The 24704-nt window shown below is 35.1% G+C and overlaps 3 protein-coding genes across 3 annotated transcripts; 2 read left to right on the top strand and 1 right to left on the bottom strand.

Moving 5' to 3' along the window:
• The first annotated feature begins 8995 nt into the window (after window positions 1-8995).
• On the top strand, window positions 8996-9756 carry LOC106308779. The gene is made up of 2 exons (XM_013745902.1): window positions 8996-9373; window positions 9448-9756. The coding sequence occupies exons 1-2, from the start codon at window positions 8996-8998 to the stop codon at window positions 9754-9756; spliced, it is 687 nt and encodes a 228-aa protein (XP_013601356.1).
• Window positions 9757-10216: 460 nt separating this feature from the next.
• Window positions 10217-11571, bottom strand: LOC106311271 (transcription factor bHLH126-like). The gene is made up of 4 exons (XM_013748482.1): window positions 11305-11571; window positions 10815-11171; window positions 10665-10738; window positions 10217-10256 (listed from the first exon to the last, which is right to left on the bottom strand). Exons 1-4 carry the CDS (start codon window positions 11527-11529, stop codon window positions 10247-10249), a joined length of 666 nt encoding a protein of 221 aa, XP_013603936.1. The 5' UTR covers window positions 11530-11571; the 3' UTR covers window positions 10217-10246.
• A 2564-nt stretch (window positions 11572-14135) lies between these two features.
• On the top strand, window positions 14136-15023 carry LOC106308778 (glutathione S-transferase T3-like). The gene has a single exon (XM_013745901.1). It carries the CDS (start codon window positions 14136-14138, stop codon window positions 15021-15023), a length of 888 nt encoding a protein of 295 aa, XP_013601355.1.
• The last annotated feature ends 9681 nt before the right edge of the window (window positions 15024-24704 follow it).

Here is a 24704-nt window from a genome sequence, read left to right as displayed (position 1 = left end):
AATTTATATTACATAGTCTTTTACGATTTATACATTGTTTAGGATATTATAAAATGAAATTACTATCAAGTAATTATTTTCAGTTAATATTAATTTTTTTTTCAAAAATTGATATTTTACAATTAAATATTAAATATTACTACTACTTTTAAAATTTTTCTTTGCTTATAAACAAGATTTTAGTGTTATATTTAACATTAAATCCTAAACAAAATTACTATTAGATCAAATTTCAAAATTCTCCTTGGTCAGGATTTTTTTAGAAAACAATTCTGCTTTAGTTTATGATTTAAAATAACAAAGAAAAAATATTTTTCAAATTTTTTTACTAGGATTTTATAAAAATAAAATTATTATCGCATAATAGCTTAAAAATTTCTAATTAACATGATTGTGATATATATTTTAATATTGTGACATGTATTTTATTTTTTATCATAAATTTATAATCATATTATTCAAGAATATTTGATAGTAATTTTCATTTTCCAAAGTCCTCAACAAAAAATAATTGTAAAAAGCTATATGAAAGTAGTTTTGTTTTTAAAATTATAATTTTCATTTTAAAAGATACTAAAGAAAGAAAATTATAAAAGAATAATATTAACTTTTAAAATAAATATATAACAAAAACGAATTATAAAATCCTACAAGTAAAATAAATTTTTTAATAAAAGTCATAAAGAAAAACTAACTTTAAAATTAGTAATATTCTTTTTTTTAAAGCCTAAACAAAAGACAATTGTAAAAGTATTTATATTATTTTATTATAAATAACCAACTTTTATTTCTAATAGATAATTATACGTTAGAAACTTATAAACCAAAATAGTTACAAATATTTCACATCTACAAAATGTATAATTAATTAAACAGAAAATTTTGTGTTAAAATAATTTAGTTGTATAGCAATCGTAAACAAAAATAAACTATAGAATCCTACAAATACAAAAAAAATATCTTAAATAAAACTAATTATAAATACTTAATTTTCCTTTTTAAAATGTTTAAATAAAATAAAAATATAAATGTAATCTTATTTTTCTTATAAATAACTAACTTTCTTTTTTAATAGATAATTTTCTATTAAAAATTATAAATCCAAAATAACTTCAAATACTTTACCCGATATGATTGTGACATGCGTTAATAAAAACAATTATATTGTGAATGTGTCAATAAAAACATGTCATAATGTGAAAATAACTTCTTTTCTAAAATCTTAAATAAATGAGATCTGTAAATTTTCTTTTTCCTTTTTTAATCCTAACCAAAAAAAAAATCAGAACTTTTAAAATAGTAAAATTTTAAAATAGTTGATATTAACTGGAAATAACTATTGATATTAATTTTATTTTTCTAAATCCTAAACAAAATATAATTATAAAAGATTATTTAATATTAATTTCCATTTCTAAAACCCTAAAAACTGTAAAAGAATATTTGATAGTTGTTTTCTTTTTTAAAAAAAAATCCTAAACAACAAATAGTTGCATCATATTTTTTGTCGTAACCAAAAGAGAATTATAAAAAATTATTCGATAGTATTTTTTAAGAGAGATTTTGATGAAGTTTGGAAAGAAAAGAATAATAAAGTTTTTAGTAATGTGGACATTGATCCTAGAAACACACTTAAATTGACAGAAACTGAATCAACACTCTGGACTGAGATACAAATATTGAACGAATAGAGGACGTTACCACACGTAGAGGTTACGACTCTACCGTCAATTCCTGGAAGATGGTGTTTCACAGATGAGTCCTGGAAAGAGAATGATATTTTCTCCGGTCAGGGTTGGCTCAATACTTTAATAGGATTTTGACGGGCTGATGGAGACGAGGAATGTTCGGACTAGTCTCTCGCCTCTTCATGCAGAGATGAAAGCGCTACTCTGGGCAATGAAATGTATGAGAAACTTAAGTCAATTTCAGGTTACGTTTGCAACAGATTGTCCTCAATTGGTGAAGATAGTTTCGGAACCAGAAGAATTGTCGGGCCTTGCAAGTTATTTGGAATATATTAAGATCCCGAAAGAAAGTTTCCTCCGAACAGAGATCATCTATTTACCAAAGACGCAAAATACAAAGGTGGATAGTCTAGCACGTAGTGTGAGGAAGCAACCGTCTTTCATCATTCACATGGATCGAGATCTCCTGGTTTGGTTCACAGAGTTAATATGAGTCTGTATAAGTTGATGACAAAAAAAAGAAGAGAATTTGAAGAAGAACATGATACTAAAAATTATTTAATTAACAAAAGAAGTGTAAAAATAGTAGTGATACGAATTTTAAAATTGTATTATTTAATAGTAAATAAAAACAAATATTTGATAGTAATTTAATTTTCCTGAATTACTAAACAAAGAAAATTATAATAGATTATCCGATAATAATTTTCCTTTTCAGAAAGCCAGCTACAAAAAAAAGTAGTTTTCTTTTACTAAAATCCTAAACAAAAAAATGTGAAAGAGTATTTGATATTATCTTTTTAAATTTTAAATAAAACAAAATTTTATAAAATATAATTTGTTTTCTTTTTTAAATTCCAGAAAACAATCAAATTTTTAAAACTTATTTATTATAGTTAAAAAAAAACAGTTTTGACAAGTATGATACTAAAACTATTTAATTAACAAAAATAAAAAAATTAGGATGTTGTGAAGAGTGATGTCTGGTCATTAAAAAATATTATTATTATCACCGTAAGTAATTTTTATATGTGTTTTGTCTTTACTATATAGTACTTTTTCTAATTCATTTTTGATTAAAATATTATTATGAAAATATATTATTAAGAAATAATGAATTAAGAAAATTATTTAATATCATATAAGTTTAATTAAAAATTAAATTAGTACATAAGAAAGTTATAATGTTGTCATTGATCTGATTGGCTTTATTTAGCTTCCAAATTTTGTTTTCATTCTAATGTTTTATTTCGGGTTGGGTTCGGTTCAAATATTTAGGTATGAGTGTTTTATATAGTTTTAATAGGAGAAATTACATGTTTACCATTTTCATGCTACTACTTTTCATTTATACCACCACAAAAAAGACATTTTCTAAAATATTTTCTTCATTAAGTGTCAAAAGACTCTTATGCTCATGTTCTTTATATATATAATAAATAAATATTTAAATAAATAAAAATCTAAAAAAATAAAAAATAATTTTTAAATTTTTTCCTGAATGATACTATTTCGAAATTCAAACCATAAACCCTAAAACTCAACTCTAAACCTAAATCATCAATCCTAAACCCTAAACCATCAATCCTAAACCCTATTTTTTTTTAAATAAACCCTAAACCCCGAAACATCAACTCTAACCCCTAAACCCTAAACCATCAATCCTAAACCCTAAACCATCAATCCTAAACCCTAAACCATCAATCCTAAACCCTAAACCATCAATCCTAAACCCTATTTTTTTTTAAATAAACCCTAAACCCCGAAACATCAACTCTAAACCCTAAACTATCAACACTAAACCCTAAACCCTAAAAAGTAAACTCTAAACACTAAACCCTAAAAATTAACCCTAAACCCTGAAACATCAATTCTAAACCCTAAACCCTAAACCTTCAATTCTAAACCCTAAACTCTAAATCCTAAACCCTAAACCCAAAAACCCTAGAGTTGATGTTTTACGGTTTAGATTTGAAGTTTTAGGGTTTAGATTTGAAGTTTTAGGGTTTAGAGTTGATGTTTCACGGTTAAGGGTTTAGATTTGATGATTTAGGGTTTAGAATTGATGTTTTAAGTTTAGATTAGTTATCCATATATTTTTTTTTCAAAGGTAATCAAAAGGTTATAAATGTCTTTTACCTTTCATTAAAGATGAAGGTAAAAATGGTTAGTGTAAACATGAAAAGTGGTACTTTAAAAATGATATTTTTGCCAATTTCCCTTTTAAATACAAAATTGATAACAATTCACGTATGCACTATAATCATAAAATAAAAATATTAACTGGAACTTATATGTGAAAACGAGTTATTAATTTTAAAACAAATCTTACATAACATATGCAAAAATATTTGATAGTAATTTAATTTTCCTGAATTACTAAACAAAGAAAATTGTAATAGATTATACGATAATAATTTTCCTTTTCTGAAAGTGAGCTACAAAAAAAGTAGTTTTCTTTTACTAAAATCCTAAACAAAAGAATGTGAAAGAGTATTTGATATTATCTTTTTTAATTTTAAATAAAATAAAATTTTATAAAATATAATTTGGTTTCTTTTCTTTTTTAAATTCCAAAGAAAAATAATTTTTTTAAACTTGTTTAATTATAGTTTAAAAAGAAAACAATTATGACAAGTATGATACTAAAACTATTTAATTAACAAAAATAAAAATTAGGATGTTGTGAAGAGTGATCTTTATATGTGTCTGGTCATTAAAAAAAATATTATTATTATCACCGTAAGTGATCTTTACATGTGTTTTGTCTTTACTATATAGTATTTTTTCTAATTCATTTTTGATTAAAATATTATTATGAAAATATATTATTAAGAAATAATGTATTAAGAAAACTATATAATATCAGATAAGTTTAATTAAAAATTAAATTAGTACATAAGAAAGTTATAATGTTGTCATTGATTTGATTGGCTTTATTTAGCTTCCAAATTTTGTTTTCATTCTAATGTTTTACTTCGGGTTGGGTTCGGTTCAAATATTTAGGTATGAGTGTTCTTTTTTTTTGGAATATTTAGGTATGAGTGTTCTATCTAGCTTTAAATACAAAGTTGATAACAATTCACCTATGCACTATAATCATAAAATAAAAATATTAACTGAAAATTATATGTGAAAGCAAGTTATTAATTTTAAAACAAATCTCACAACATATGCAAAAAAAATCTTAAAACTATAATAAAATGATTGATTCGTTTTATGTTTTTTATTAAATTAAAATATCAACCAAAACCTGTTGCAAAGCACGAGCTCATATTTAGTATATATAAATTAAACACACAAAAATAAGAGATGGAATGGAATAGCAATCTAGTTAGGTATGCCTGTTTTTCACATTTGTGCTTGTTTTATAGAACCTTTTAGAATCATAAAATTATTGATTGGGTAGGTAGGATGATAGTCTTTTTTATCATATCTGAATCTCGAGGACATGACAGCTGCTGATGGAGAAGTACATGGACGTACATGAGGATACGTTTGGCTACAAATCAGTATCAGATGATTATGGGGCTAAATTAACTTCCACACGGAGACACACAGACACACAAAATTTTGGTCAACACTTATAGGTACAAAGCTAAAAACGATGTTACACTACGAGGTAGCCGGTCTCGGCTCTTGCTCTTAATTATTTAGAGCATCTGCATCAATAAACTCTACTAGGATTTCACACAGTTTAAAAAAAAAAAAAAAAAAATTAAAATAAACAAAAGAAGTGAATCTGTCTCTTGCAGGATCACTGTACTGAACCCGGATCATTACTGTAGCATGGGCCCCACGGCACGTGGCGGCCCGCGATTGAGTTTTTTTTTTTTTTAAAAAAAAAAAAAAAAAAAAAAAAAAAAAAATTTAATAATAAAAGATTGAAAAGATGAACCCAAAGGAGGGGGTTCACTAATGCTCTTGCTAGATCCGTACGTGTACAAACATAGTTCTAGATCAAATTAGCCAATTGGAATTTTTTTTTTTTCGTTTGATTGGTTTCTTATTATATTCTTTTTTGAAATGTTAAAGACAGTAATATATAAATACCATCAAAGCTCTTCGATTAATGTAATTTGTATTCTAAATGATATAAGATCGAATTTTAACCGTATTTTTCGATTGTTGTTAATGCTTTGTATGGTTATACTGGTTGGAAATAATATCGGCTTTCAGTATTATAAATTCTTAATATATACCCCATTGTTCTTAAATTAAACGTCATGAGACAATCTTTATTGGAACACAATCTGATTTCATGATCATGATTTTGTTGGACGGCATCCCAAAGTTGATAATAAATTAATTTAATCACCAATAATGATATAACTAAAGATATCAAACGAATATTTGGGAGATCTCAACAACTCATCATGCGTATCTCTTAGATGAGTGATTCAAACATTAGAACTGATGTGATTCTTATTAATATGCTTATGGGTGTGTATACATAGGAAAAGAGGAGGCAAAAGAAACCAAGATCTTGGGGATATGTATACTTTTGTGCCGTATCGTGAATACAATAGAATGGAAGATTTTGTAATTGTATATTAGATAATCTTCTTATAGTTTCTTAAAGTATGATAATATTTTAAATCCTTGAATAACAAATTAATATGAAGATTAGAAAATAGAAAGGTGGGTTATATATGCATTGAATTTAGGATTTTCTTTATTGCAATATTCTTCTTCTTAAGCCCTTTTTCAGAAAAAAAAATATGCTTCTTCCTTTTCGGAACAATCATAAGCGTTTAACAAATTCTTTATATCAAACCTAGTACTGTATTTGTGTAAGTGAGCAATATTACAGTGGTCTCATCCATTTTTGCTTGCATGTCAATGTCATGCAAGATTCTTGGGCTCCTTTATATGTTTAGTATGTTTTTATGAGCGTATATATGACGAATGTTTGATGAGAGGTCATGTGATTAAGATACACGTATCCTGACACACGTATATAGCCATTAAAAGATTCGTAACACCGATGTCATTTAATTTATTTGATTGTGTGTAAGCATGCATGTGTTAAGATAATCAACTCACTTAGTTCTTAAAAAAGATAAAAGAAGATAATCAACTTACGTATACTCAACGAGAACTACTATCTGATATTCATTTGGATCCTTTGTTTGGCACGTACGTTCGAATTGCTCAAACGTTTGATTTCTAGATCATGATTTGTATTTCTAATTCATATATGGCTTCTCTTATTTGATATATCACTATGTCGCAGAAATAAGGGTTGTTCCTTCTCAATTTTCAGTCCTATATATGTATTAAACATCACATAAAATATCGAAGATAGCGAAGGAGATATTAATAACGAACAATAATCAGTAGTTAGGTCGAGAACAATCTTGCAGATTGTGATCAATAGAGCCCAAAAGATGGTTCCCACCTACCATTGCTTCATATAGTAAATATATTATTTGCATTATGCAGCTTTGAATCTCGATACAATTAAAACATTAGCATTAATAAGTAGACTACATGTTTGGTCTCTTTATACCTTTCTGGTTAAAACTAGGTGGTGGATTATGCGATCGCATTTGTTTCACTAAGCTACCGTTAACGATTATTCCTTCCAATAAGACTTAATGATTCATGGGATATATGTTATATAAAACACTTAGATTCATACTAAAAATCCCCATGAAAACATAGCTATGGAGGAGAAACCTTTTTAAACAAACGTGACTTGTACGCGCGCCCAACCCACGACCCAAAAAGAGAAACTCTAGAAACTCAGTTCCGTTCGATCCATCGGCGTTCTCCGTCGTGAGTCGTCGCCGCTGGGTCTCTCCGCACACTAGTGAAGGATAAACCTTTTTAAACACACACGCCTTGTATGCGCCCCCAACCCACGACCCAAAAAGAGAAACCCTAGAAACTTAGTTCTTCGATCCATCGGCGTTCTCCATCGTGAGTCGCCGCCGCTGGGTCTCTCCGCACACCTGAGTCACCTATCCTCTTCTGCATAGTCCTCTCGCTTGTTCTCCGATGGATCCTTTCAATGGGAACTCACAAGACCCTCCCTCTCCGGTCATTGAATCTCAGCCAAAGTCCTCCGGTGTAGCAGTTGAAGGCGAAGCCCTGCGTCAAACTCCTGCCCCGGACCCTCGATGGCCGTATCTAGGACACTGGTCAAGTCCAGAACTCATCATTCCTGTAACTCCACCGTCGTTGGTGAAAGAAACAGAATCTGATGCTCCTTCGGCTTCCACCACCGATCCCCCTCTTGTTACTGAAACCACCGGCACTCCTCCTGCTTCTGCAATCATCATCATTTCTCCTCAAACCACCGCCTTTCCTTCTCCTGCAACATTAGCTGTTACAAACACCAAGTCTCCTCCTCCTCCTGGTTCTCTCACCCACGAGCTCAACGTAGTTGCCGAGGTAACACTAGCACCAGATGATTCGGTTAATGTGATTTCTGAAATTGAAGACAGTGAAGCTGAATCCGACAAAGACAATGAAGCTGAATCCAATAAAGGTATCGCCTTTGTCCGTTCCATAGGTGCTTGGTCGAAGCCACTTCGCTTCACGCCCCCACATACTCCTTCGGAACCAGCCACTCAAAGGCTGATTATTTCTGAAGCAGTAAAAAGCCAAATCGATTCATTCTGGCCTTTTCTTGGTGAAACTTCCACAAATGGTCAGAAGCAAAAGAAGGGGAAGCTGTTTCCCGTTCAAGCAGCGCCTCAACTGCCTGTAAGAAAATTTCCTCCTCCAGTACCAAGGAAGATGGAAGCCTTCGGTTTCCTTGGGCTGCCCGGATGAATCAATCCTAGAGAAACCTCTATCGTGCGGCGGAACCGATATACCGACTGGATGGCACTCCTCAGGTGACTATTCCTTATAAGGTTCTAAAGTTAGGACCGGAGAATAATGAGGAATACATAATTGGACAATTCCATAGGTGCTCAAGCCAGCTTGTGGGTCTTATTCATGCTGTCTTGAATAGGTTATGGGGACGGGAATATAAGATTTCTTGCCGGAAATTAGGAGATTCATCGTTTTTATTCCATATCCCTCATGAAAATACTCGTAAATGGGTTGTTCAACGGGGTGTGTGGCATATCGATGACTGTATCCTTTTTGTGGCCCCTTGGAGTCGCGTAAATTTTTTAAAAACCCCTGAGATATCTACATTACCGGTCTGGGTAACACTTAAGAATATACCAGATTCATGCTTCTTTAGATTAGGCATCAGTCACATAGCTTCAGGTTTGGGAGAGCCAATGCTTACACACAAGCCTCGATTAGATCCAACAAACATGGGAGAAGCTAAAATTTTAGTGGAAATGGAGTTAGATAAACCATTTCCGAAGCTTATTGCGCTTGATGATAAGCAAGGCAATATCTTCTTCGTAAATGTGGAGTACTCTTGGATCCCTAGTGCTTGTGGAAGATGCAGAGCACTTGACCATAAGGAGAATATATGTCTTCTTCCTCCTAAGCCACTAGAAGTTCGTACTGCAAAAGAAGCTCCAGTTGCCAATGAAGAGATCCCAATTGTGGACATAGCTAAAGTGTTGCATAACACTCCAAATGCACATATTGACCATCTCGAACCAGGATCGCAATCTCCCTCCTCCCACCCATTACACGAGGCTCAAGCTGAGTCTCATGACACTCCACCACCCGAGGTTCTTGCTAGTTCACTCACACATTCGCATGAGGTACATACTGCCCCTTGCTCAAAGAATGATATCATTTTCCTATATTAGCAGCTGCAAATGCTGTGCCACCTCAGTCACAGATTATGGAAGATGTTCCATCACAAATTTTCACTTTGGAAGGCTCTGGCACTTCTAAAAGGGAGCAACATATTGGTGCCTACACTCTTTTCGCTCACAACCATCAACAATTTCATATTGAGCCGGAGATTCCGGTTTGTTTTGAGAGAGATGGTAATGATGTGGTTGGAGAGACTTCTAGTTACTTAACTAGAGGAGGAAGATCAGTAAAACCAACTCAAAAGATTCAAGATATGGGATGGACGAAGGTCGGTGGAAGAGGTAAAGGTCGCCGTGGCCGTGGCCGAGGAAACCAAAACCACTGATCAATGTTTATCAATTTCTTGCTGCTTATGATTCTTAACTGAATCATTCATTAGGGTTGTGATAACTCTCTTCTTGTTCCAAACTTTCCAAAACTTATGAGTGAAAACTCATACTTGTACCCTTTTCTATGCATTTAATATGAAAGCTTTTTTACAAAAAAAATAAAAAAAAAATAGCTATGGAATGATACAAAACATTATAATGAAAGGGAAACACGATAGCTGAAATTTGGAGGTAATAAATAGAAGCAAAATGTAAAGCAAACACACAAAAACCTGAGATGGTGAGTAAAATGCAATGTTGCAAACATCAAACCCTTGGTCTTTACGGTGGGGGGAGTGAATGATGGTGAACTTTATGACCTAGCTACCACTAAACTCTTTTGAAACATAACAAAATCACACACTTGAATTTGGTTAAACCGAAACTACGCCTCCATCCACGAATAGATTTCAAGGCCCGCTCACAAGATGAAGTTTCAAGATAGCTTTAGATATTTCTGCATTTAGCATACCATGAAATTAGTTAGAATATAAACTATACTTATGTTGTGAAATGCATGAAAAATATATGCCATATCGAACGTATATAGCATATATTTGTGTTTCATTGGTACCCTAGCTAGAATGCATGTCAAAATTTTATATATATATATATATATACATATAAAGTTCATGAGCAAGAGAATATATAACCTATTGGAGCAACGAAAATAGAGTATCTACAAAACACTTTGCTTATATTAATACCAAATCTAAAAAGAGAAATAAATATGAAATGGATTTTTATTTGGTTAAAATTCAAACCACATACATATAACAACAACAAAAACGAGTACTTGGAAAAGAGATCATACGATGAAGAAGTTTTTAAAACTAAATATGTTATGTTTCTTAGTTATTAGTACCCCGGCGAAAGGATCAAGTCCTCGACTAGCTTCTGCTGCAACCAAGCTAAGTCCAAGCATCCGAAAGTATTAACCTGTATCGAATATAGTTATATACATATATAGTGAAAACCCTAGACTAAGTGCAGTTGACATGGCATATAACCATACCTCGACTTGAATAGTGTGCATGAGCCTTTCATTTACTCGTGTGGTGAGAGAGTTGATGACTTCAAGCCCTAACTCCTGAAGTGCCTCAAGCACTCTTGAAAGTGGCAAAGCGTCAGGACCTGAAGAGTTGCTGCTCACCGCCACTTCGAAACCGTTCACGCATGGCTGCACAATCAAACTCGCCGGATCCGATTTGCCTAACTCGAATCCAGTTCTTGCTAGGTCAGGATCCGATCTCTGACATGTTTGTTCTCTGCTTAGCTCGTCTCTTCTTGCACTGAGTTCTTTAATCCGTGTTTCTGTGTCCTTAATGAAACCAACCGCTGCATTTACATGATCCGCAACAGCTCTCTTCCCCTAAAAAAAATCAAGAAAAAGACATGTTCATAACCCTAGAAAACAAATCCCACCAAATCTTGTTTCTTGTTCGGACAAATGAATATATTAAGAAAATAATAAAATTTGAGAAATAGTGAGTAAGAATATGAACCTTAATGTATTGGAGAGGTAGGTGACTACGAAGGGAAGCATACAGTGTAGCCATTTCTTGTCTTCTCTGGCGTTCGATGTCGCGGTGAAGAAGCTTCTTCTTCTTCTTATTGTCATCTATATCATGGGGCATATCGGAGCCGCCGCTGCTGCCACCTTCGCCGGCTGAGCCAAATGGTCTCTGTCGCTGGTACCCTTTCGGATTAGGATTCTTATAAGGATCCATAGTTTGACACTTTGAGCTTCAATAATGCCAGATCTCCCTAGGATTTTGTGGTTATGTCCTATATTTCAATTTCTTCTATTGTTTACTCGTTAGCTTTTTATATTGTGGAGGATGGTGCCTTAAAGAAACAAATGGTTCTCTTAGGACCATTCTTTTAATATATAAACTATTAAGAGGACCAAATAATGCAGCTGTCAGGAATTACATTTTTAACCTAAATTTGTTTTTCTATGAAATTTAGTTAAAATTTTTTTTTGGGCTTAGCCTCAGCTTGTGTCCCCTTAGGGGAAAAAATAAAAATTTAGGCAAATTCACCCTTCCGGCCATCAAATATCAGCGTTAAACAAAAAGAGGTAATGTACATAAAAATGTCAAACCGACCAAATTGCATAGAAATAAAAGTGAAAATATGTCCCTATCCACATTTGCCTTTAAGAATTTATGATCTCACAACACTAAGGATACATCTATTTGACGTTTGTGGACGTGGAAGCCCAATCGTGTCCTAATATTCGGATACATGACAGATAAGTGATCAAATCTCAGCCATTGGTCTTGTTATGGTCGCCCGTGGGATACCAGCTTTTGATGTGCACCTGCTCACACTGCAACTACCCTTGTTAATCACATTACTTATTATTTAAACTCTCCATATCCATTGCGTATCAGAGATATTGTGTATATTTATTCCTCTTAAGAAGATATACACAATATAATATGTTTTGGCTAAAAATACGATGATACCCTTCCAGCGTTCCCATTTTTTGTTTCTTATTTTTAAAAAGAAGCATTTTGGTGAAAGTTATCGTTTTCAAGCGTAAAGCAAAATCATCCTTCTGTCACGAATCCTCTGCTACCTTATATATATACTCCACATTTATATTTATGTGGACTTTAGAGCTTTAATTGTTTTTGATGTTTGACCAACATTTATTTATTGTGGATGTATATGCGTCATGAGCACCATTATTCCGGTTTCTCGTGTGGGTTTTTAAAATTAATGGACCATTTAATTTAATCAAAAGAAAATAAATTGCATGTAACCAATCATTAATGTGGGATTTTCGGAACCGCTTACAAAAGAGGTTTTATGTGCACGTGTCAGCTAACCATGATAGGAAGATTTATTAATGTTTTTTTTTCTTCCTCTCTTTCTTTCTTCGTCTTCTCCGCCTTCTCTCTTCTCTCGTGTTCTCCGAAGGACGACGTGTCTGATCCGTAGTGAGCGATGCCATCCTCCGCATCAATCTCATCGCCTTCTTCTCTAGCTATTCTGCCAGCCCAAACTCGATCTCCACGCTCCTTCTCCAGCTTCACTCCCAAAACTCTAGTCTTCTCCAGAACTAGAACCAGAATCCCTGATCTTCCTTTTTGTCTGTTTGCTTCCCATCGACACCGCAATTTCATCAACATAAGATTCAATTTTTCCTTTTTTGGTAGATTCGTTTTTTTTAATTGCTTTTGTGTAGACGATTCAGTTTCTGGGTTTTGAACAAGGGGGTTTGTGATGTTTTGTTCGTTGCAGGTGGGTTTGTTCAGGGGATCCTTGCGTTTTTGTGGATCTTGAGGCCTTTGCCGAGGTAAAGATTCATGCTTTAGTCTTGTTGGAGGCTTTATTAGGAGCGGGTTGTTTTGTTGCAAATTAACTGATTTAGTCTTGTGGGAGGTTTAAATTGATTGAGATGTATCTTCGTTTTTGGGTTAACTGACTTTTGTTGAAGAATGTATATGTCATAAATTATACTTAGAGAGGCTGGCATCAAGTTAAGAGCTTTGTGTAATGAGTTGTTCCAGTGAAGGATCTCTGTTAAGTAATTCTTTTTAAATGTCTTGATAGTTCTGCAAGGCTTCTATTCGTGTGTGTATTTGCCTAATAGAATATCATCATATTGAAGCTCTTATGCTTGTTCTGTTTCGCTTGTCTATTCGTGTGTGTATTTGCATAATAGAATAGCATCATCTTGAAGCTCTTACGATCATCTACTCGTAGAATTTAGTGATCATCTACCTGATTTTGTCACTTATAAGATCTCTCTCTTTAACTTAACCTTGTACATAGATTATTCATTATGTTCATTAATTCCTTTTAATGTCTTCATTCTTTTGTGAGTCCTCTATTGGTGGTTGAGCTTGCTGTGGCACAAGATAAAACACATCACCTGTCCTGGAGAAGAAACCACTACCGGAGCCTCTCGGTGAGGTAAATTTGCCAAACTTTAGTCTTCTTCAAGTCTTGCATTTTCCTTTATTACTTTAGTGTGGATGGTAGTTGATAGAGGCGGTTAATAAATGCTTGTTAGAAGTAGGTTAGGGTTAGTTAAAACGCGTGTGATCAATGCTTGTTTTAGTTTAACATTAGGACTGTGTGTAATGTAATAAATATGGTAGATTCATGTCAACTCATCTTAACTCAGCTCAACTCCAAGAGTAAAGTTGAATGCTTCTTTTGGACACGTGTGATGAATGCTTCTTTTTCTTCTCTTCTATTAAACTCGGATCTTTTTCTTTCTCTCTTCTTCACATTACTACTTCTTTATCTCTTCTTCACATTACTTCTTCTTTCTCGCTTCTTTCAGATTACTTCTTCTTTATCTATTCATTATGATATGGATTCTACGAATCCATATAGTCATCAGACCACGAGTTTTGTTGACCTTTTGAGCAGTCAACAAGAGCCATTTCGTTATGAGGGTTTTTCACAACTCCCTGTCTTTAGTAGTCAGTGTACTGCAACTTCAAGTTTCGTTGAAGACACACCTACCGAGCGCAAAGAAAGGAAGAAATGGACTCCCACAGAGGACATAGTGCTCATAAGCTCATGGTTGAACATGAGCAAGGATCCCGTGGTTGGCAATGAGCAAAAGGCGGGTGCTTTTTGGATACAAATAGCAGCTTACTATGCAGCCTCACCAAAGGTTGTAAACGGTGAAAAGCGAGAGGCTATTCAGTGTAAGCAAAGGTGGCAGAAGATTACCGATCTTGTTTCCAAGTTTTGTGGCTCCTATGAGGCTGCAACAAGACATAAAACAAGTGGTCAGAACGACGGTGATGTTGTTAAACTTGCACACGAAATATTCTACAACGATCACAAGATCAAATTCAACCTTCACCATGCATGGGAGGAGTTGTGCAATGACCAGAAATGGTGTGAACTTACAACTACTAAGCTTGATGGTAGCGGTAAAAAGAGAAGGTGTGAGGATGGTTCACAATCTTCAAGCTCTCAAGCAACTATCAATCTAGATGATCCACCAACCAAACGTCCTCTTGGTGTTAAGGCAGCTAAAGGAGCAAGTAGTAAGAGAACTATAGTGGATGGCAAGGCTCTCTCCGAGTTTCAGACCATGTGGTCTATCAAAGAGAAAGACTTGGGAGGCAAGGAAACACTGTCCAAGATGGGTCTGCTAGACAGACTCATTGCGAAAACAGAGCCATTATCTGAAGAAGAAGAATCTCTAAAGAAGAAGTTAATTACGGAAATGTTGGCTAATTAGTGTGGCATGTTGAAAACGAGTGTCTATGTTTCATACTATGTTTCTTGTTCTTGTTCTGTTTTTGTGGTCTCCGGTTAAGTTGTTCTGTTTCATATTTATGTATCTTGTGTGATGATGTTCTGTAATGGATTTAAGTTGTAATGGAATTAAGTGTCTTGTTCTTAACTACTTTTAAGTTTCTTGTGTGGTGTTGTTCTATAATGGATTTAATCCTCTTGTTCTTGTCTCTGTTTAAGTTTATGTTTCATATACACTCTTTTTTTCTCAGCAGGTAACATGACACAAGACGGAACTTGGGTGTGGAAGTCTTCTATTATCCTTGTCTCTGAAGTCTTGTTTGATCACAGACTTGGGAGTGGAAGTCTTGTTTGAAGTGAGAACACGAGTCACGGACGTGGGAGTGGACTTCTTGTTTGAAGTCTTGTTTGATCACAGACTGAAATGAGCTCTTGTTTGATTGTTTAATGTATTTGATTTATGTGTCACGGACTGGAAGGCAATGGTCATGTAAAGTCCCGTGTGTCTTATTTTTAAGTCTTATAAAGGCTTCTCTTGAACCATTCAACAGCTTCTCTTTTATTCCAATTGGCATTCTTGTTTTCCATTTTACAAAACTTTTACTCCCAACCTTTGTATTCAGCTTATGTCTTATTGTTATTCTCCTTCTTATTCTCTAACAAATCAAATCTTATTCACAAAGTATAAGTAAACCACATCTAAACACATATGACATCTTCTTCTCAAAACACTTTTGAAGGATCAATTGATGATATATTTGATCAATATTTTGATCAACATTTTGATCAAACATTTGAGAATTTTTCTATTCAATACGGTGGTCAAGAAGATGAGAGGAAAGAAAGAAAAAAAAACGAGTTTATATCGAAAGAAATCGAGAAGCCAGTTATATACGTTTTTGGAATGATTATTTCAGTGAAACTCCAACGTATCCTGAAAATTTTCCGACGACGTTTTAGAATGGACAAGTTATTGTTCATGCACATTGTTGATCGACTTTCCAACGGAGTTCAATTCTTTCTCCAAAAGAAAGATGGTCTTGGAAGGCTTGGTCTCTCTAGACTCCAAAAGTGTACAACAACCATTCGTGTCTTGGCTTATGGTACTGCGGCTGATACGGTCGACGAATAACTCCGGCTCGGGGAAACTACAACTCGGGCATGTGTGGAAGGAATAATTAATTTATTCGGTGATGAGTACCTAAGAAGACCAACACCGGCTGATCTTCAACGTCTACTTGATATTGGAGAGCATCGTGGATTTCCCGGGATGATAGGAAACATCGATTGTATGCATTGGGAGTGGAAGAATTGTCCCACCGCTTGGAAAGAGCAATATTCTCGTGGTTCGGGTAAACCAACAATCGTTTTAGAGGCGGTTGCTTCATATGATCTCTAGATATGACATGCATTTTTTGGTCCTCCAGGTACCTTAAATTATATCAATGTTCTTGACCGCTCACCTGTTTTGGATGATATAATAAAGGGTCAAGCTCCGCAAGTCACTTACTCTGTCAATGGAAGAGAGTATCATATGGCTTACTATCTCACCGATGGTATTTATCCGAAATGGGCAACTTTTATCTAATCTATTACAATACCACAAGGCCCGAAAGCAGTTTTATTTGCTCAACGTCAAGAAGTTGTCCGAAAAGATGCCGAGCATGTTTTTGGAGTCTTGCAAGCTCGCTTTGCCATTGTAAAAAATCCAACACTTTTTTGGGATAAAGTCAAAATTGAGAAGATTATGAGAGCATGTATCATACTCTATAATATGATAGTAGAAGACGAACGAGATGAATACACTCAATTTGATGTATCAGAGTTCCAACAAGGAGAAGACACCGGAAGTTCACATGTCGATCTCGATTTTTCTACAGATATGCATACGAATATCGCCAATATGATGGGTGTTCGAACTAGAATTTGTGATAGACAAATGCATCTACAACTAAAAACTGATTTGGTCAAATATATATGGCGTAAATTTGGACGTGATGAAGACAACAACTGAGCTCAGATGGTTATTTCAAATTATTATCGTTTATTTTACTAATCTTTGTTTTTATGTTTTTATTTTAAAATCTATGTTTAAAATGTTATTTTTAATATGTTTTATTTAATAAATTTTTTTTTATCTTACAAAAAAATGAATTTTTTTTAAAGAAACATTTATTAAGAAACTACCATTGCAGACACAAAATCGGATAGTTTTTAACGAGAGTTCTTAAATCCACTTAAGTACATTTATATACTTAAATCCACTTAAGTACATTTATATACTTAAATAATCATTAAAAAACACTAATGGGTTTCTTTAGATAATGGTGCTCTCAGTGCATTCTATGCAAAGTACGTTTATTGGATTTTCGTACAACATGTGCTTTCATTTATTCAAGAAAAATTATCGGCGTCAGCGGGTGTGTTTTAGGTCTTTGAATATGGTAGGTAAAATTTAGGTTACTTCGTTTATTTGATGTGTATGCCGGTTGACACAATTTTATTTCAGATTATATAATTAGCAGCATCCTTCATGAATGGTGTGGTGGTACATGATTATGTTTTTTTTTTCAGAATGAAGAACCTGATTTGTGAATAAAATCAATATGGTATGTACGAGGATCGCAGTATGGTGAGAAAAGCTATTCAAATAGTGATTTTCTCCTTTTGCTTTTTGGCACGCTAGCATTCAGAGTTTTTGCCGAAATCTTACTTAAAATATTTTTTTGGCTGTTTATTTAGCACGATATATAGTTTATGCATCTTTGAAGTGTCTTAAACTACTTTCCAAACTAGTTTGTACCAAACCACACCGCTTTGGTTGGCGGTCTGGTCGAGTTAGGGCTTGTTCGTTTGTACATCTGGAAGATGCATCCAGATGGTCTATCTGAGTGTTTTATCCAGATGCTCTATCTGGATGTGGTTCATTTCTTCATTTCGTCTATGCATCCAGATGAATTATCTTAATGCAACTATGTTCGTTTGTTTTTCATTTTTAACTTGTATCTCCATCCAGGTGGACTTAGTAATAAAAATATTATTTTTTTACGTTTTGGCGGAAAATAGCATTTTTATGGCTTTGGCGAAAATATTTTTGCAGTTTTTAAGGCAAAATGTGTTTTTGACGAAAAAGTGCATTTTGTGGTTTTGACGAGAAAATACATTTTTGCGGATTTGACGAGAAAGTGCGTTTTTGCGGTTTTGGCTGGAAAATGGGTTTTTGCGGTTTTAGCGGGAAAAATATGTTTTTGCGGTTTTGGCGGAAAATGTGTTTTTGACGAAAAATGTGTTTTTGCGGGGTTTGGCGGAAAAAAATCGTTTTTGCGGTTTTGGCAGGAACATGCGTTTTTGCGGTTTGGCGGGAAAATGCGTTTTTGCGGTTTTGGCTGGGAAATGCGTTTTGCGGTTTTAGCGGGAAATGTGTTTTTCCTGTTTTGGCGGGAAATGCGGTTTTCCAGTTTTGGCGGGAAAATGCATTTTTTGCGGTTTTGTGTTTTGGCGGAAAAATGCATTTTTACAGTTTAGACGGGAAAGTACGTTTTTACCTTTTTGACCGAAAAGTGCGATTTTACTAGTTTGGCCGAAAAGTGCGTTTTTATGGAAATGTGAGTTTTTACGTTTTTTTTTGCGGAAAAACACATTTTTTCGGTTTTGGCGAGATAGTTTTTTTTTTAGTTTTGGCGAGAAAATGCACTTTTCAGTTATGGCAGAAAAAATATATATGCAAAAAATAGAATTTTGTTTTGAAAATAATATTTTGATTTTGAAAGGTTATTTTTGTCATTTATCATTTTGGACTGAACTAGATGCATCTGCATCCAGATGCACCATCAAGACTCACCTTCGTTTAGGTGAGAATTTGAGATGAGTTTTTAAAAATTCAGTTGGGTGATCTATCTGGATGTAACATTATAATGTACAACACGAACATTGATTTGCATCTTCACCCAGATGGATCACCTGGGTGAGCAAACGAACAACACCTTAGCATTGGTGCTGCCTAGTCAGTGGAGGAGCTGCCACTAAAACAAATGTGATTACTATAACATATTAGCCTTGGGACGGATCCGGATCTCCGGAAAATTTAGGGTATCCGGATCCAGATCCGGATCCGTCGGATCCATGGATTTAATATCCGGATCCGGATTCGTGGTTTCCGGATATCCGGGTTTCGGATATCCGTCTCGATATTCTATTATCCGCGGATATCCGGATCCGGATCCGTCAAAATAATTAAAAATATTTTTTTTAACAAAAAATACTATTTTTTTAATATAATATATAAATTAAATATTTATAAATATATTTATATATGTTTATAATATTGTAAAAACTAAAATACAATATTATAAGATTAATTCATGTATAAATATTAATATATCAAATATAAATATTAATAAAATTTAAAAATTTAGTGTATTTTAAAAATACGGATCCGGATCCGGATATCCAGACCTAAAAATTAAGATATCCGGATCCGGATTCGGTTTGCACGGATCCAAGATTTTAGTATCCGGATACGGATCCGGGCACCCCGAATATTCTATTTTCGGAGCGGATCCGGAGCGGATCTCGGATCAAATCCGGATCTCGGATAATAAATTCCAGGCCTATAACATATGGCTGAAATCAAATTGATCCTGTTAAAAATGTGGCCGGCTCCGCCACTAGACCTAGTTATGCTTGCACATTGGCGAGCGAGAATGGTTGTTGGTTGGACAGTCTGGATCTTTGTATATTACCTCTGAATTTTCACATTTTACTGTCATTACATTGACAACTTTTCGAATTTTGGCTTATAATCATTATTTACTCAGATAAGGTTCTCTCTTGCTCTAGTGTTTTTTTTTTTGATAAGGCTCTAGTTTTTTTACTGTTAATGTAAAATATTAAAACCATTTCAACATATTAAAAAAAGTACCAAAGGCTGGTCGATTGGCAGTGTGATGTGGAAGTATCTGATGCACTAGTACCCGTCTTATAAAATTAGAAATAGGACGCACGTTTTTATGTATGTATGACCAAATGTCTCTCGCCGAGTCCACCACTGTCAGGAAAAAGGATTATGCAAAGTTCCTCATGATGACAGAAAATAGTGCCTTCTAATCAGACGCTTGCGAACAAAAGCCGCAATATGTACAGTAACGTCCGAATTATTAATAATTTTGTTAAAGTTCGTTCTTTTTTTTTTTTTGTCAACGTTAAAGTTCGTTCAAATGAATTAAAATATGGTTTTTTTTTTTGAACAAAGACTTTCAAATCAAAACATAAAACATTACAAGATATGGTCTTATAGTTTGGAAAAGTGTACATGAAACAAGTTTCATGGATGATAGAATCTCAAACCAATAAGCCAACAAAGGTAGAGATTAGATAAAACAAGGCTACAAAAGACAATAACTAATGATACAGCCACGGCCACAACGACCACACTTCCCTCTCCCTCGCACTGTTTTCCATTCCATATTTTCGTACTTGATAGGAGGTTTTGATTCTTTCCCACTTCTAGTCTAGCTGAACGAGCTTGAAGGCTCAATCTCAATCTCAACTTCATCCCCATCTCCTACCATTGTAGAACGAGAAAGACTCTCAAATACACAATGGTTAGTAGCTGTGGTTAAAGGACCAACAACGAAAGATCTGAGGACCTCGGTGTTGGTATTGCTTGATGGACCAATGACGAGTAGGTTCGTGAGGGATATGAAACATGAAGGATGATTCACCAATTTTCTTACAGCTTCTTCCCCATATTCTATTTACCACCGCATGAACCAAACCACCTGGCGGTAGAGAACATGTATGGAACTTGCGTATGATATACTCATCCTTGTTGTGGGAACCGAAATTTGCGCTGTCGATTTCCGTTTAAATTAGGAAACTAGGAAAGCCCTAATTTCCAAGAGGTCCCGGAGATCTGTTAATACCACACGCTAAGCAATCAGAACACGAGATATCAACAACAAAGTACAAAAATCGTAAAAAGAGAGCAAAATAGATCTTATTCCGAATCCGTGTTTGAGCGTTACAACAAGGTATAAGCCTGGGCTTGAGAGCTGTCGGCGAGATTCCTAGTTCTAGCAACCCTAAGACGGCTAAACCTGATTGAGTCGCAGCTCGAAATAACAAAAACGGAAATATGCCTAAATCGCTCTAAGTGCTAAGTTTGCTCCGAAAAAAGTCTCCCTCCATGCCTCTCGCCTAGGACTCCTTATCAGTCGACAGAGAGAGAGAGAGAGAGTCAGTAGCTTGAGCCAGAGCTTTATCTGAGCCTAGAGGAGAATCAATGGCTTGGACTTGGGAAACTGAATCTGGCGTAGACAAAGAGACTGACGCCTCCAAGGTCGACGAGGGTAGAGACAGAGAGCCACCATTGATCGTTTCAGTTAGAGTCGACGCGGTCAGCAGAGCAGGAGACGACATGGCTGACGACGGAGACAGAGATAGAGAGTCGACGACAAGGCCTGAGCCATCATTCGATTTTGATGTAGGTGACGAAGATAGAGGAGCTTCAATCCCAGATTCCATGGTGAGAGCAAGAGAAGGGTTGGTGGAGAGAAGACGAGAGGACGCTGGAGCTTCTCTATTTGAGACGATTCACCACGAGCTCGCCGAATTTCACGTCGAAAGTTTGATTAGGGTTTCGCCTTTTTTTCGCAGGTTGGGGGCGCGTGGGTTAGAAATTTCTAAACTTTTAAAAAATATGGTTTTCCAATTATAAGTACCTGTATAACTTTATATTTTATAAAATACAACTATGCATTCTTGTTCTTAATAATGGTAATAGTTAATCTGTCATTTGTAATAAATTGTTGACAAACAGAAACTACACATACTATAGATCCAGCTATATTATTCGTATATATTGACACAAAATTCTTTATTTATCATGGAATTCTTTCAAACTACTATTTATTATGTTTACTTTTAAAATATTATTCTTTTTATTTACAATGCATTTCAAAATACTACAAACTTTTGATGTTAAATAATATATAAATTAATCTATTAAAAAATTCCAAATTTTTGGTTTTTCAAAAATTTATAATTTCAACAAAATAATTATACTTTGAATGTTTATTTACTATTATGGTATTGACAAAATGAATAACTCACTTAAACACATTGTTTTTTTTTGAATGAATGTAAAATTTATTCAATCAAAACTTTATGTACATCAGGTGCATCTATTTTTTCTTTGTGTAAAGGATCAAAAACACCATGCTAAAATAAAAGGAATTATCCAGCGTCATCATGAGTTACTTGTGCCCCAAACCATGTGACTAAACCTTCTTCAAGATACTGCTGGCCCTTTCCTTTTACTGCTAGCAATTTGAGTCTCATCGTCTTGTCCACAAACCTGACCAGACAACTGATATTTTTCGGCTCTTCCCCATGTCGTCGTGCATTTCGCTCTTTCCACACTGTATGCATTGTTACATGCAGAGCATATCGAAAGAGAAAAGACTTCGTCGGGTTTAGCCTCGGGTTTGAGAGGAGCACCTTGAGTACACTCCAGTCGTCATTCTGCAAGAGCCCTTCTACTATTTTTTTCCATATCTGCTCTGAGAACCGGCAACTGAAGAACAAATGGCCACAAGTCTCTTGCTCTTCGTTACATAACACGCAGGTCGCGTCTATTGCGTTGTTCCATTGTTGCATTCTGTCAGCTGTTTGCAACCTGCCTCGCATGACTACCCAGAAAAGAAAAGCATATTTTGGTGTTGACTGAGAGAACCAAACTCCCTTGCTCCAAGTTCATTCCTGGTGGGTGTCTCTAAGTTCCTCCCATGTCTTTTTTGTTGAGAACTTTGTTACATATTTCTCCTCAGCTTGTTTCCAAAGAGGAGAGTCATCCTCCTGTGTAGCGTTGAGCCTGAGTTGTCTTAGTTCTTCCTCTACCTCATTTAGAATGCTCAACCTGTGCCTTCTGTGTCTAAGAGTTGTCATGACTTCCGCGATAGTAGCATGATCAGTAATGCCTAAGTCAATAAGACCTCTATCTCCCAAAACACTCTTCAGTCTTCCAAGGCGAGGCCATTCATCCTACCAGAATGAAGTGTGTTCCCCATTTCGTACTTCCATTCTGATAAAACCCTTTGCAAGATCCCTGAGATTGAGAAGCTTTCTTCACATCCAAGAACCCGACTGACTGCTTTCTTTCATTGACCAGAAAGACCCTTTACGAATCAGATAGCAGTGTATCCATCGAACCCATAAAGAAGTCTTAGAGGAGAACAGTCTCCAAATGAGTTTCAGACAATGCACTACATTGATCTCTTTCAGTGGCCTCAGCCCCAAACCTCCCTCATCTTTTGGTAAGCAATGTTTTTCCAACTGACTTTTGCCTTAGTGGTTTTAAGCTCGGGCTCTGACCAAAGAAAAGCAGAACACAGTCGCTCTATTTCCTTCAAACAGCTTCCCGGTAACCGGAATGCAGATAACCAAAAATTAGCGAGGCTTGTTATCACCGAACTAATGAGTTGTAGCCTGCCTGACTGCGTGCGATAGAAACCTTCCTGTCCAGAAACACATTTGTTTTCTGATTTTCTCTGCTAGAGGCAGTTAGTCACAGACCGTCATGCGCTTGGTTAGTAGAGGAAGGCCCAAGTAGCGAACATGCAGCTTGCCAGACGCAAGTTGAAAACTGCTAAGAATTTCCCTTTCTGTATCTTCCGATATACCCGCTATGTAGCGAGTAGATTTCTCTAAGCTGATGTTCAAGCCTGAGATGGCAGCAAACTCGTTGAACACTTTTAGCACACCTTCGACAGACCGCTTAGTTCCATCAGTAAAGACTAGCAAATCATCAGCAAAACACAAGTGTGTTAGCAAGATATTTTTGCATCTTGGATGGTAGCCAAAAAGATTTCGAGCCACTGCCCTATCCAGCATATAGGATAACACATTAATGCATATCATATGCAGATAAGGGGATAGTGCACAGCCTTGTCGCAGACCTCACTTGCTCTGATAAAACCTTGCAAGTTCTCCATTTACTTGCACTGAGAAAGAAGCCGTGCAGACATATAACTTAATCCAGTGGATGAACTCTTCTGGCATGTTTAAAGCTTTGAGAGTGTTCAAAAGGAAGGGCCAGTGAACCGAATCAAAAGCTTCGGCAAGATCGATTTTCATGGCGAATCTTGGCGAAACATCTTCCTTGTGATAGTCTTTCACAATCTCTGTGGCAAGGAGCAGATTTTTCACCAGCAAACGATCTTTAAAAATGGCTGATTGGTTGTAAGATATACACTGTGGGAGTGTACCTTTTAACCTGTTAGCTAGGATCTTTGATATTACCTTGTAGAGAACATTGCAGCAGGAGATTGGTCTGTAGTCTCTCATCTCCTGCGCCGAGTCCTTCTTCGGTATAAGAGCCAAGATTGTTGCATTTAGACCCTTAGGTAGAAATCCTTTGCTGAAGAAAGACTGAACAACCTTTGTGAAATCTTTGGCAATGATGCTCCAAGATGATTTGAAGAACTCCGTGCTAAAACCATGTGGCCCATGCAATTTGTTTCTTGGCTTCTTGAATAATGCATCTCGAATCTCTTCCTCAGTTACTATTCTTGTGAGCATTGCTCGCTCCTCTTCGTACAGCGCGGAATGGCATAATCTGTAAGACCCGATCCCGGCCGACTAGGCCGTGGTCGATGCCTTACGT

This window comes from Brassica oleracea, chromosome C8 (genome assembly GCF_000695525.1).
Source record: "Brassica oleracea var. oleracea cultivar TO1000 chromosome C8, BOL, whole genome shotgun sequence".
Classification (NCBI taxonomy): Eukaryota; Viridiplantae; Streptophyta; class Magnoliopsida; order Brassicales; family Brassicaceae; genus Brassica; species Brassica oleracea.
Note: the sequence above shows the minus strand (reverse complement) of the source record. Positions and strands in the feature narration are given on the sequence as shown.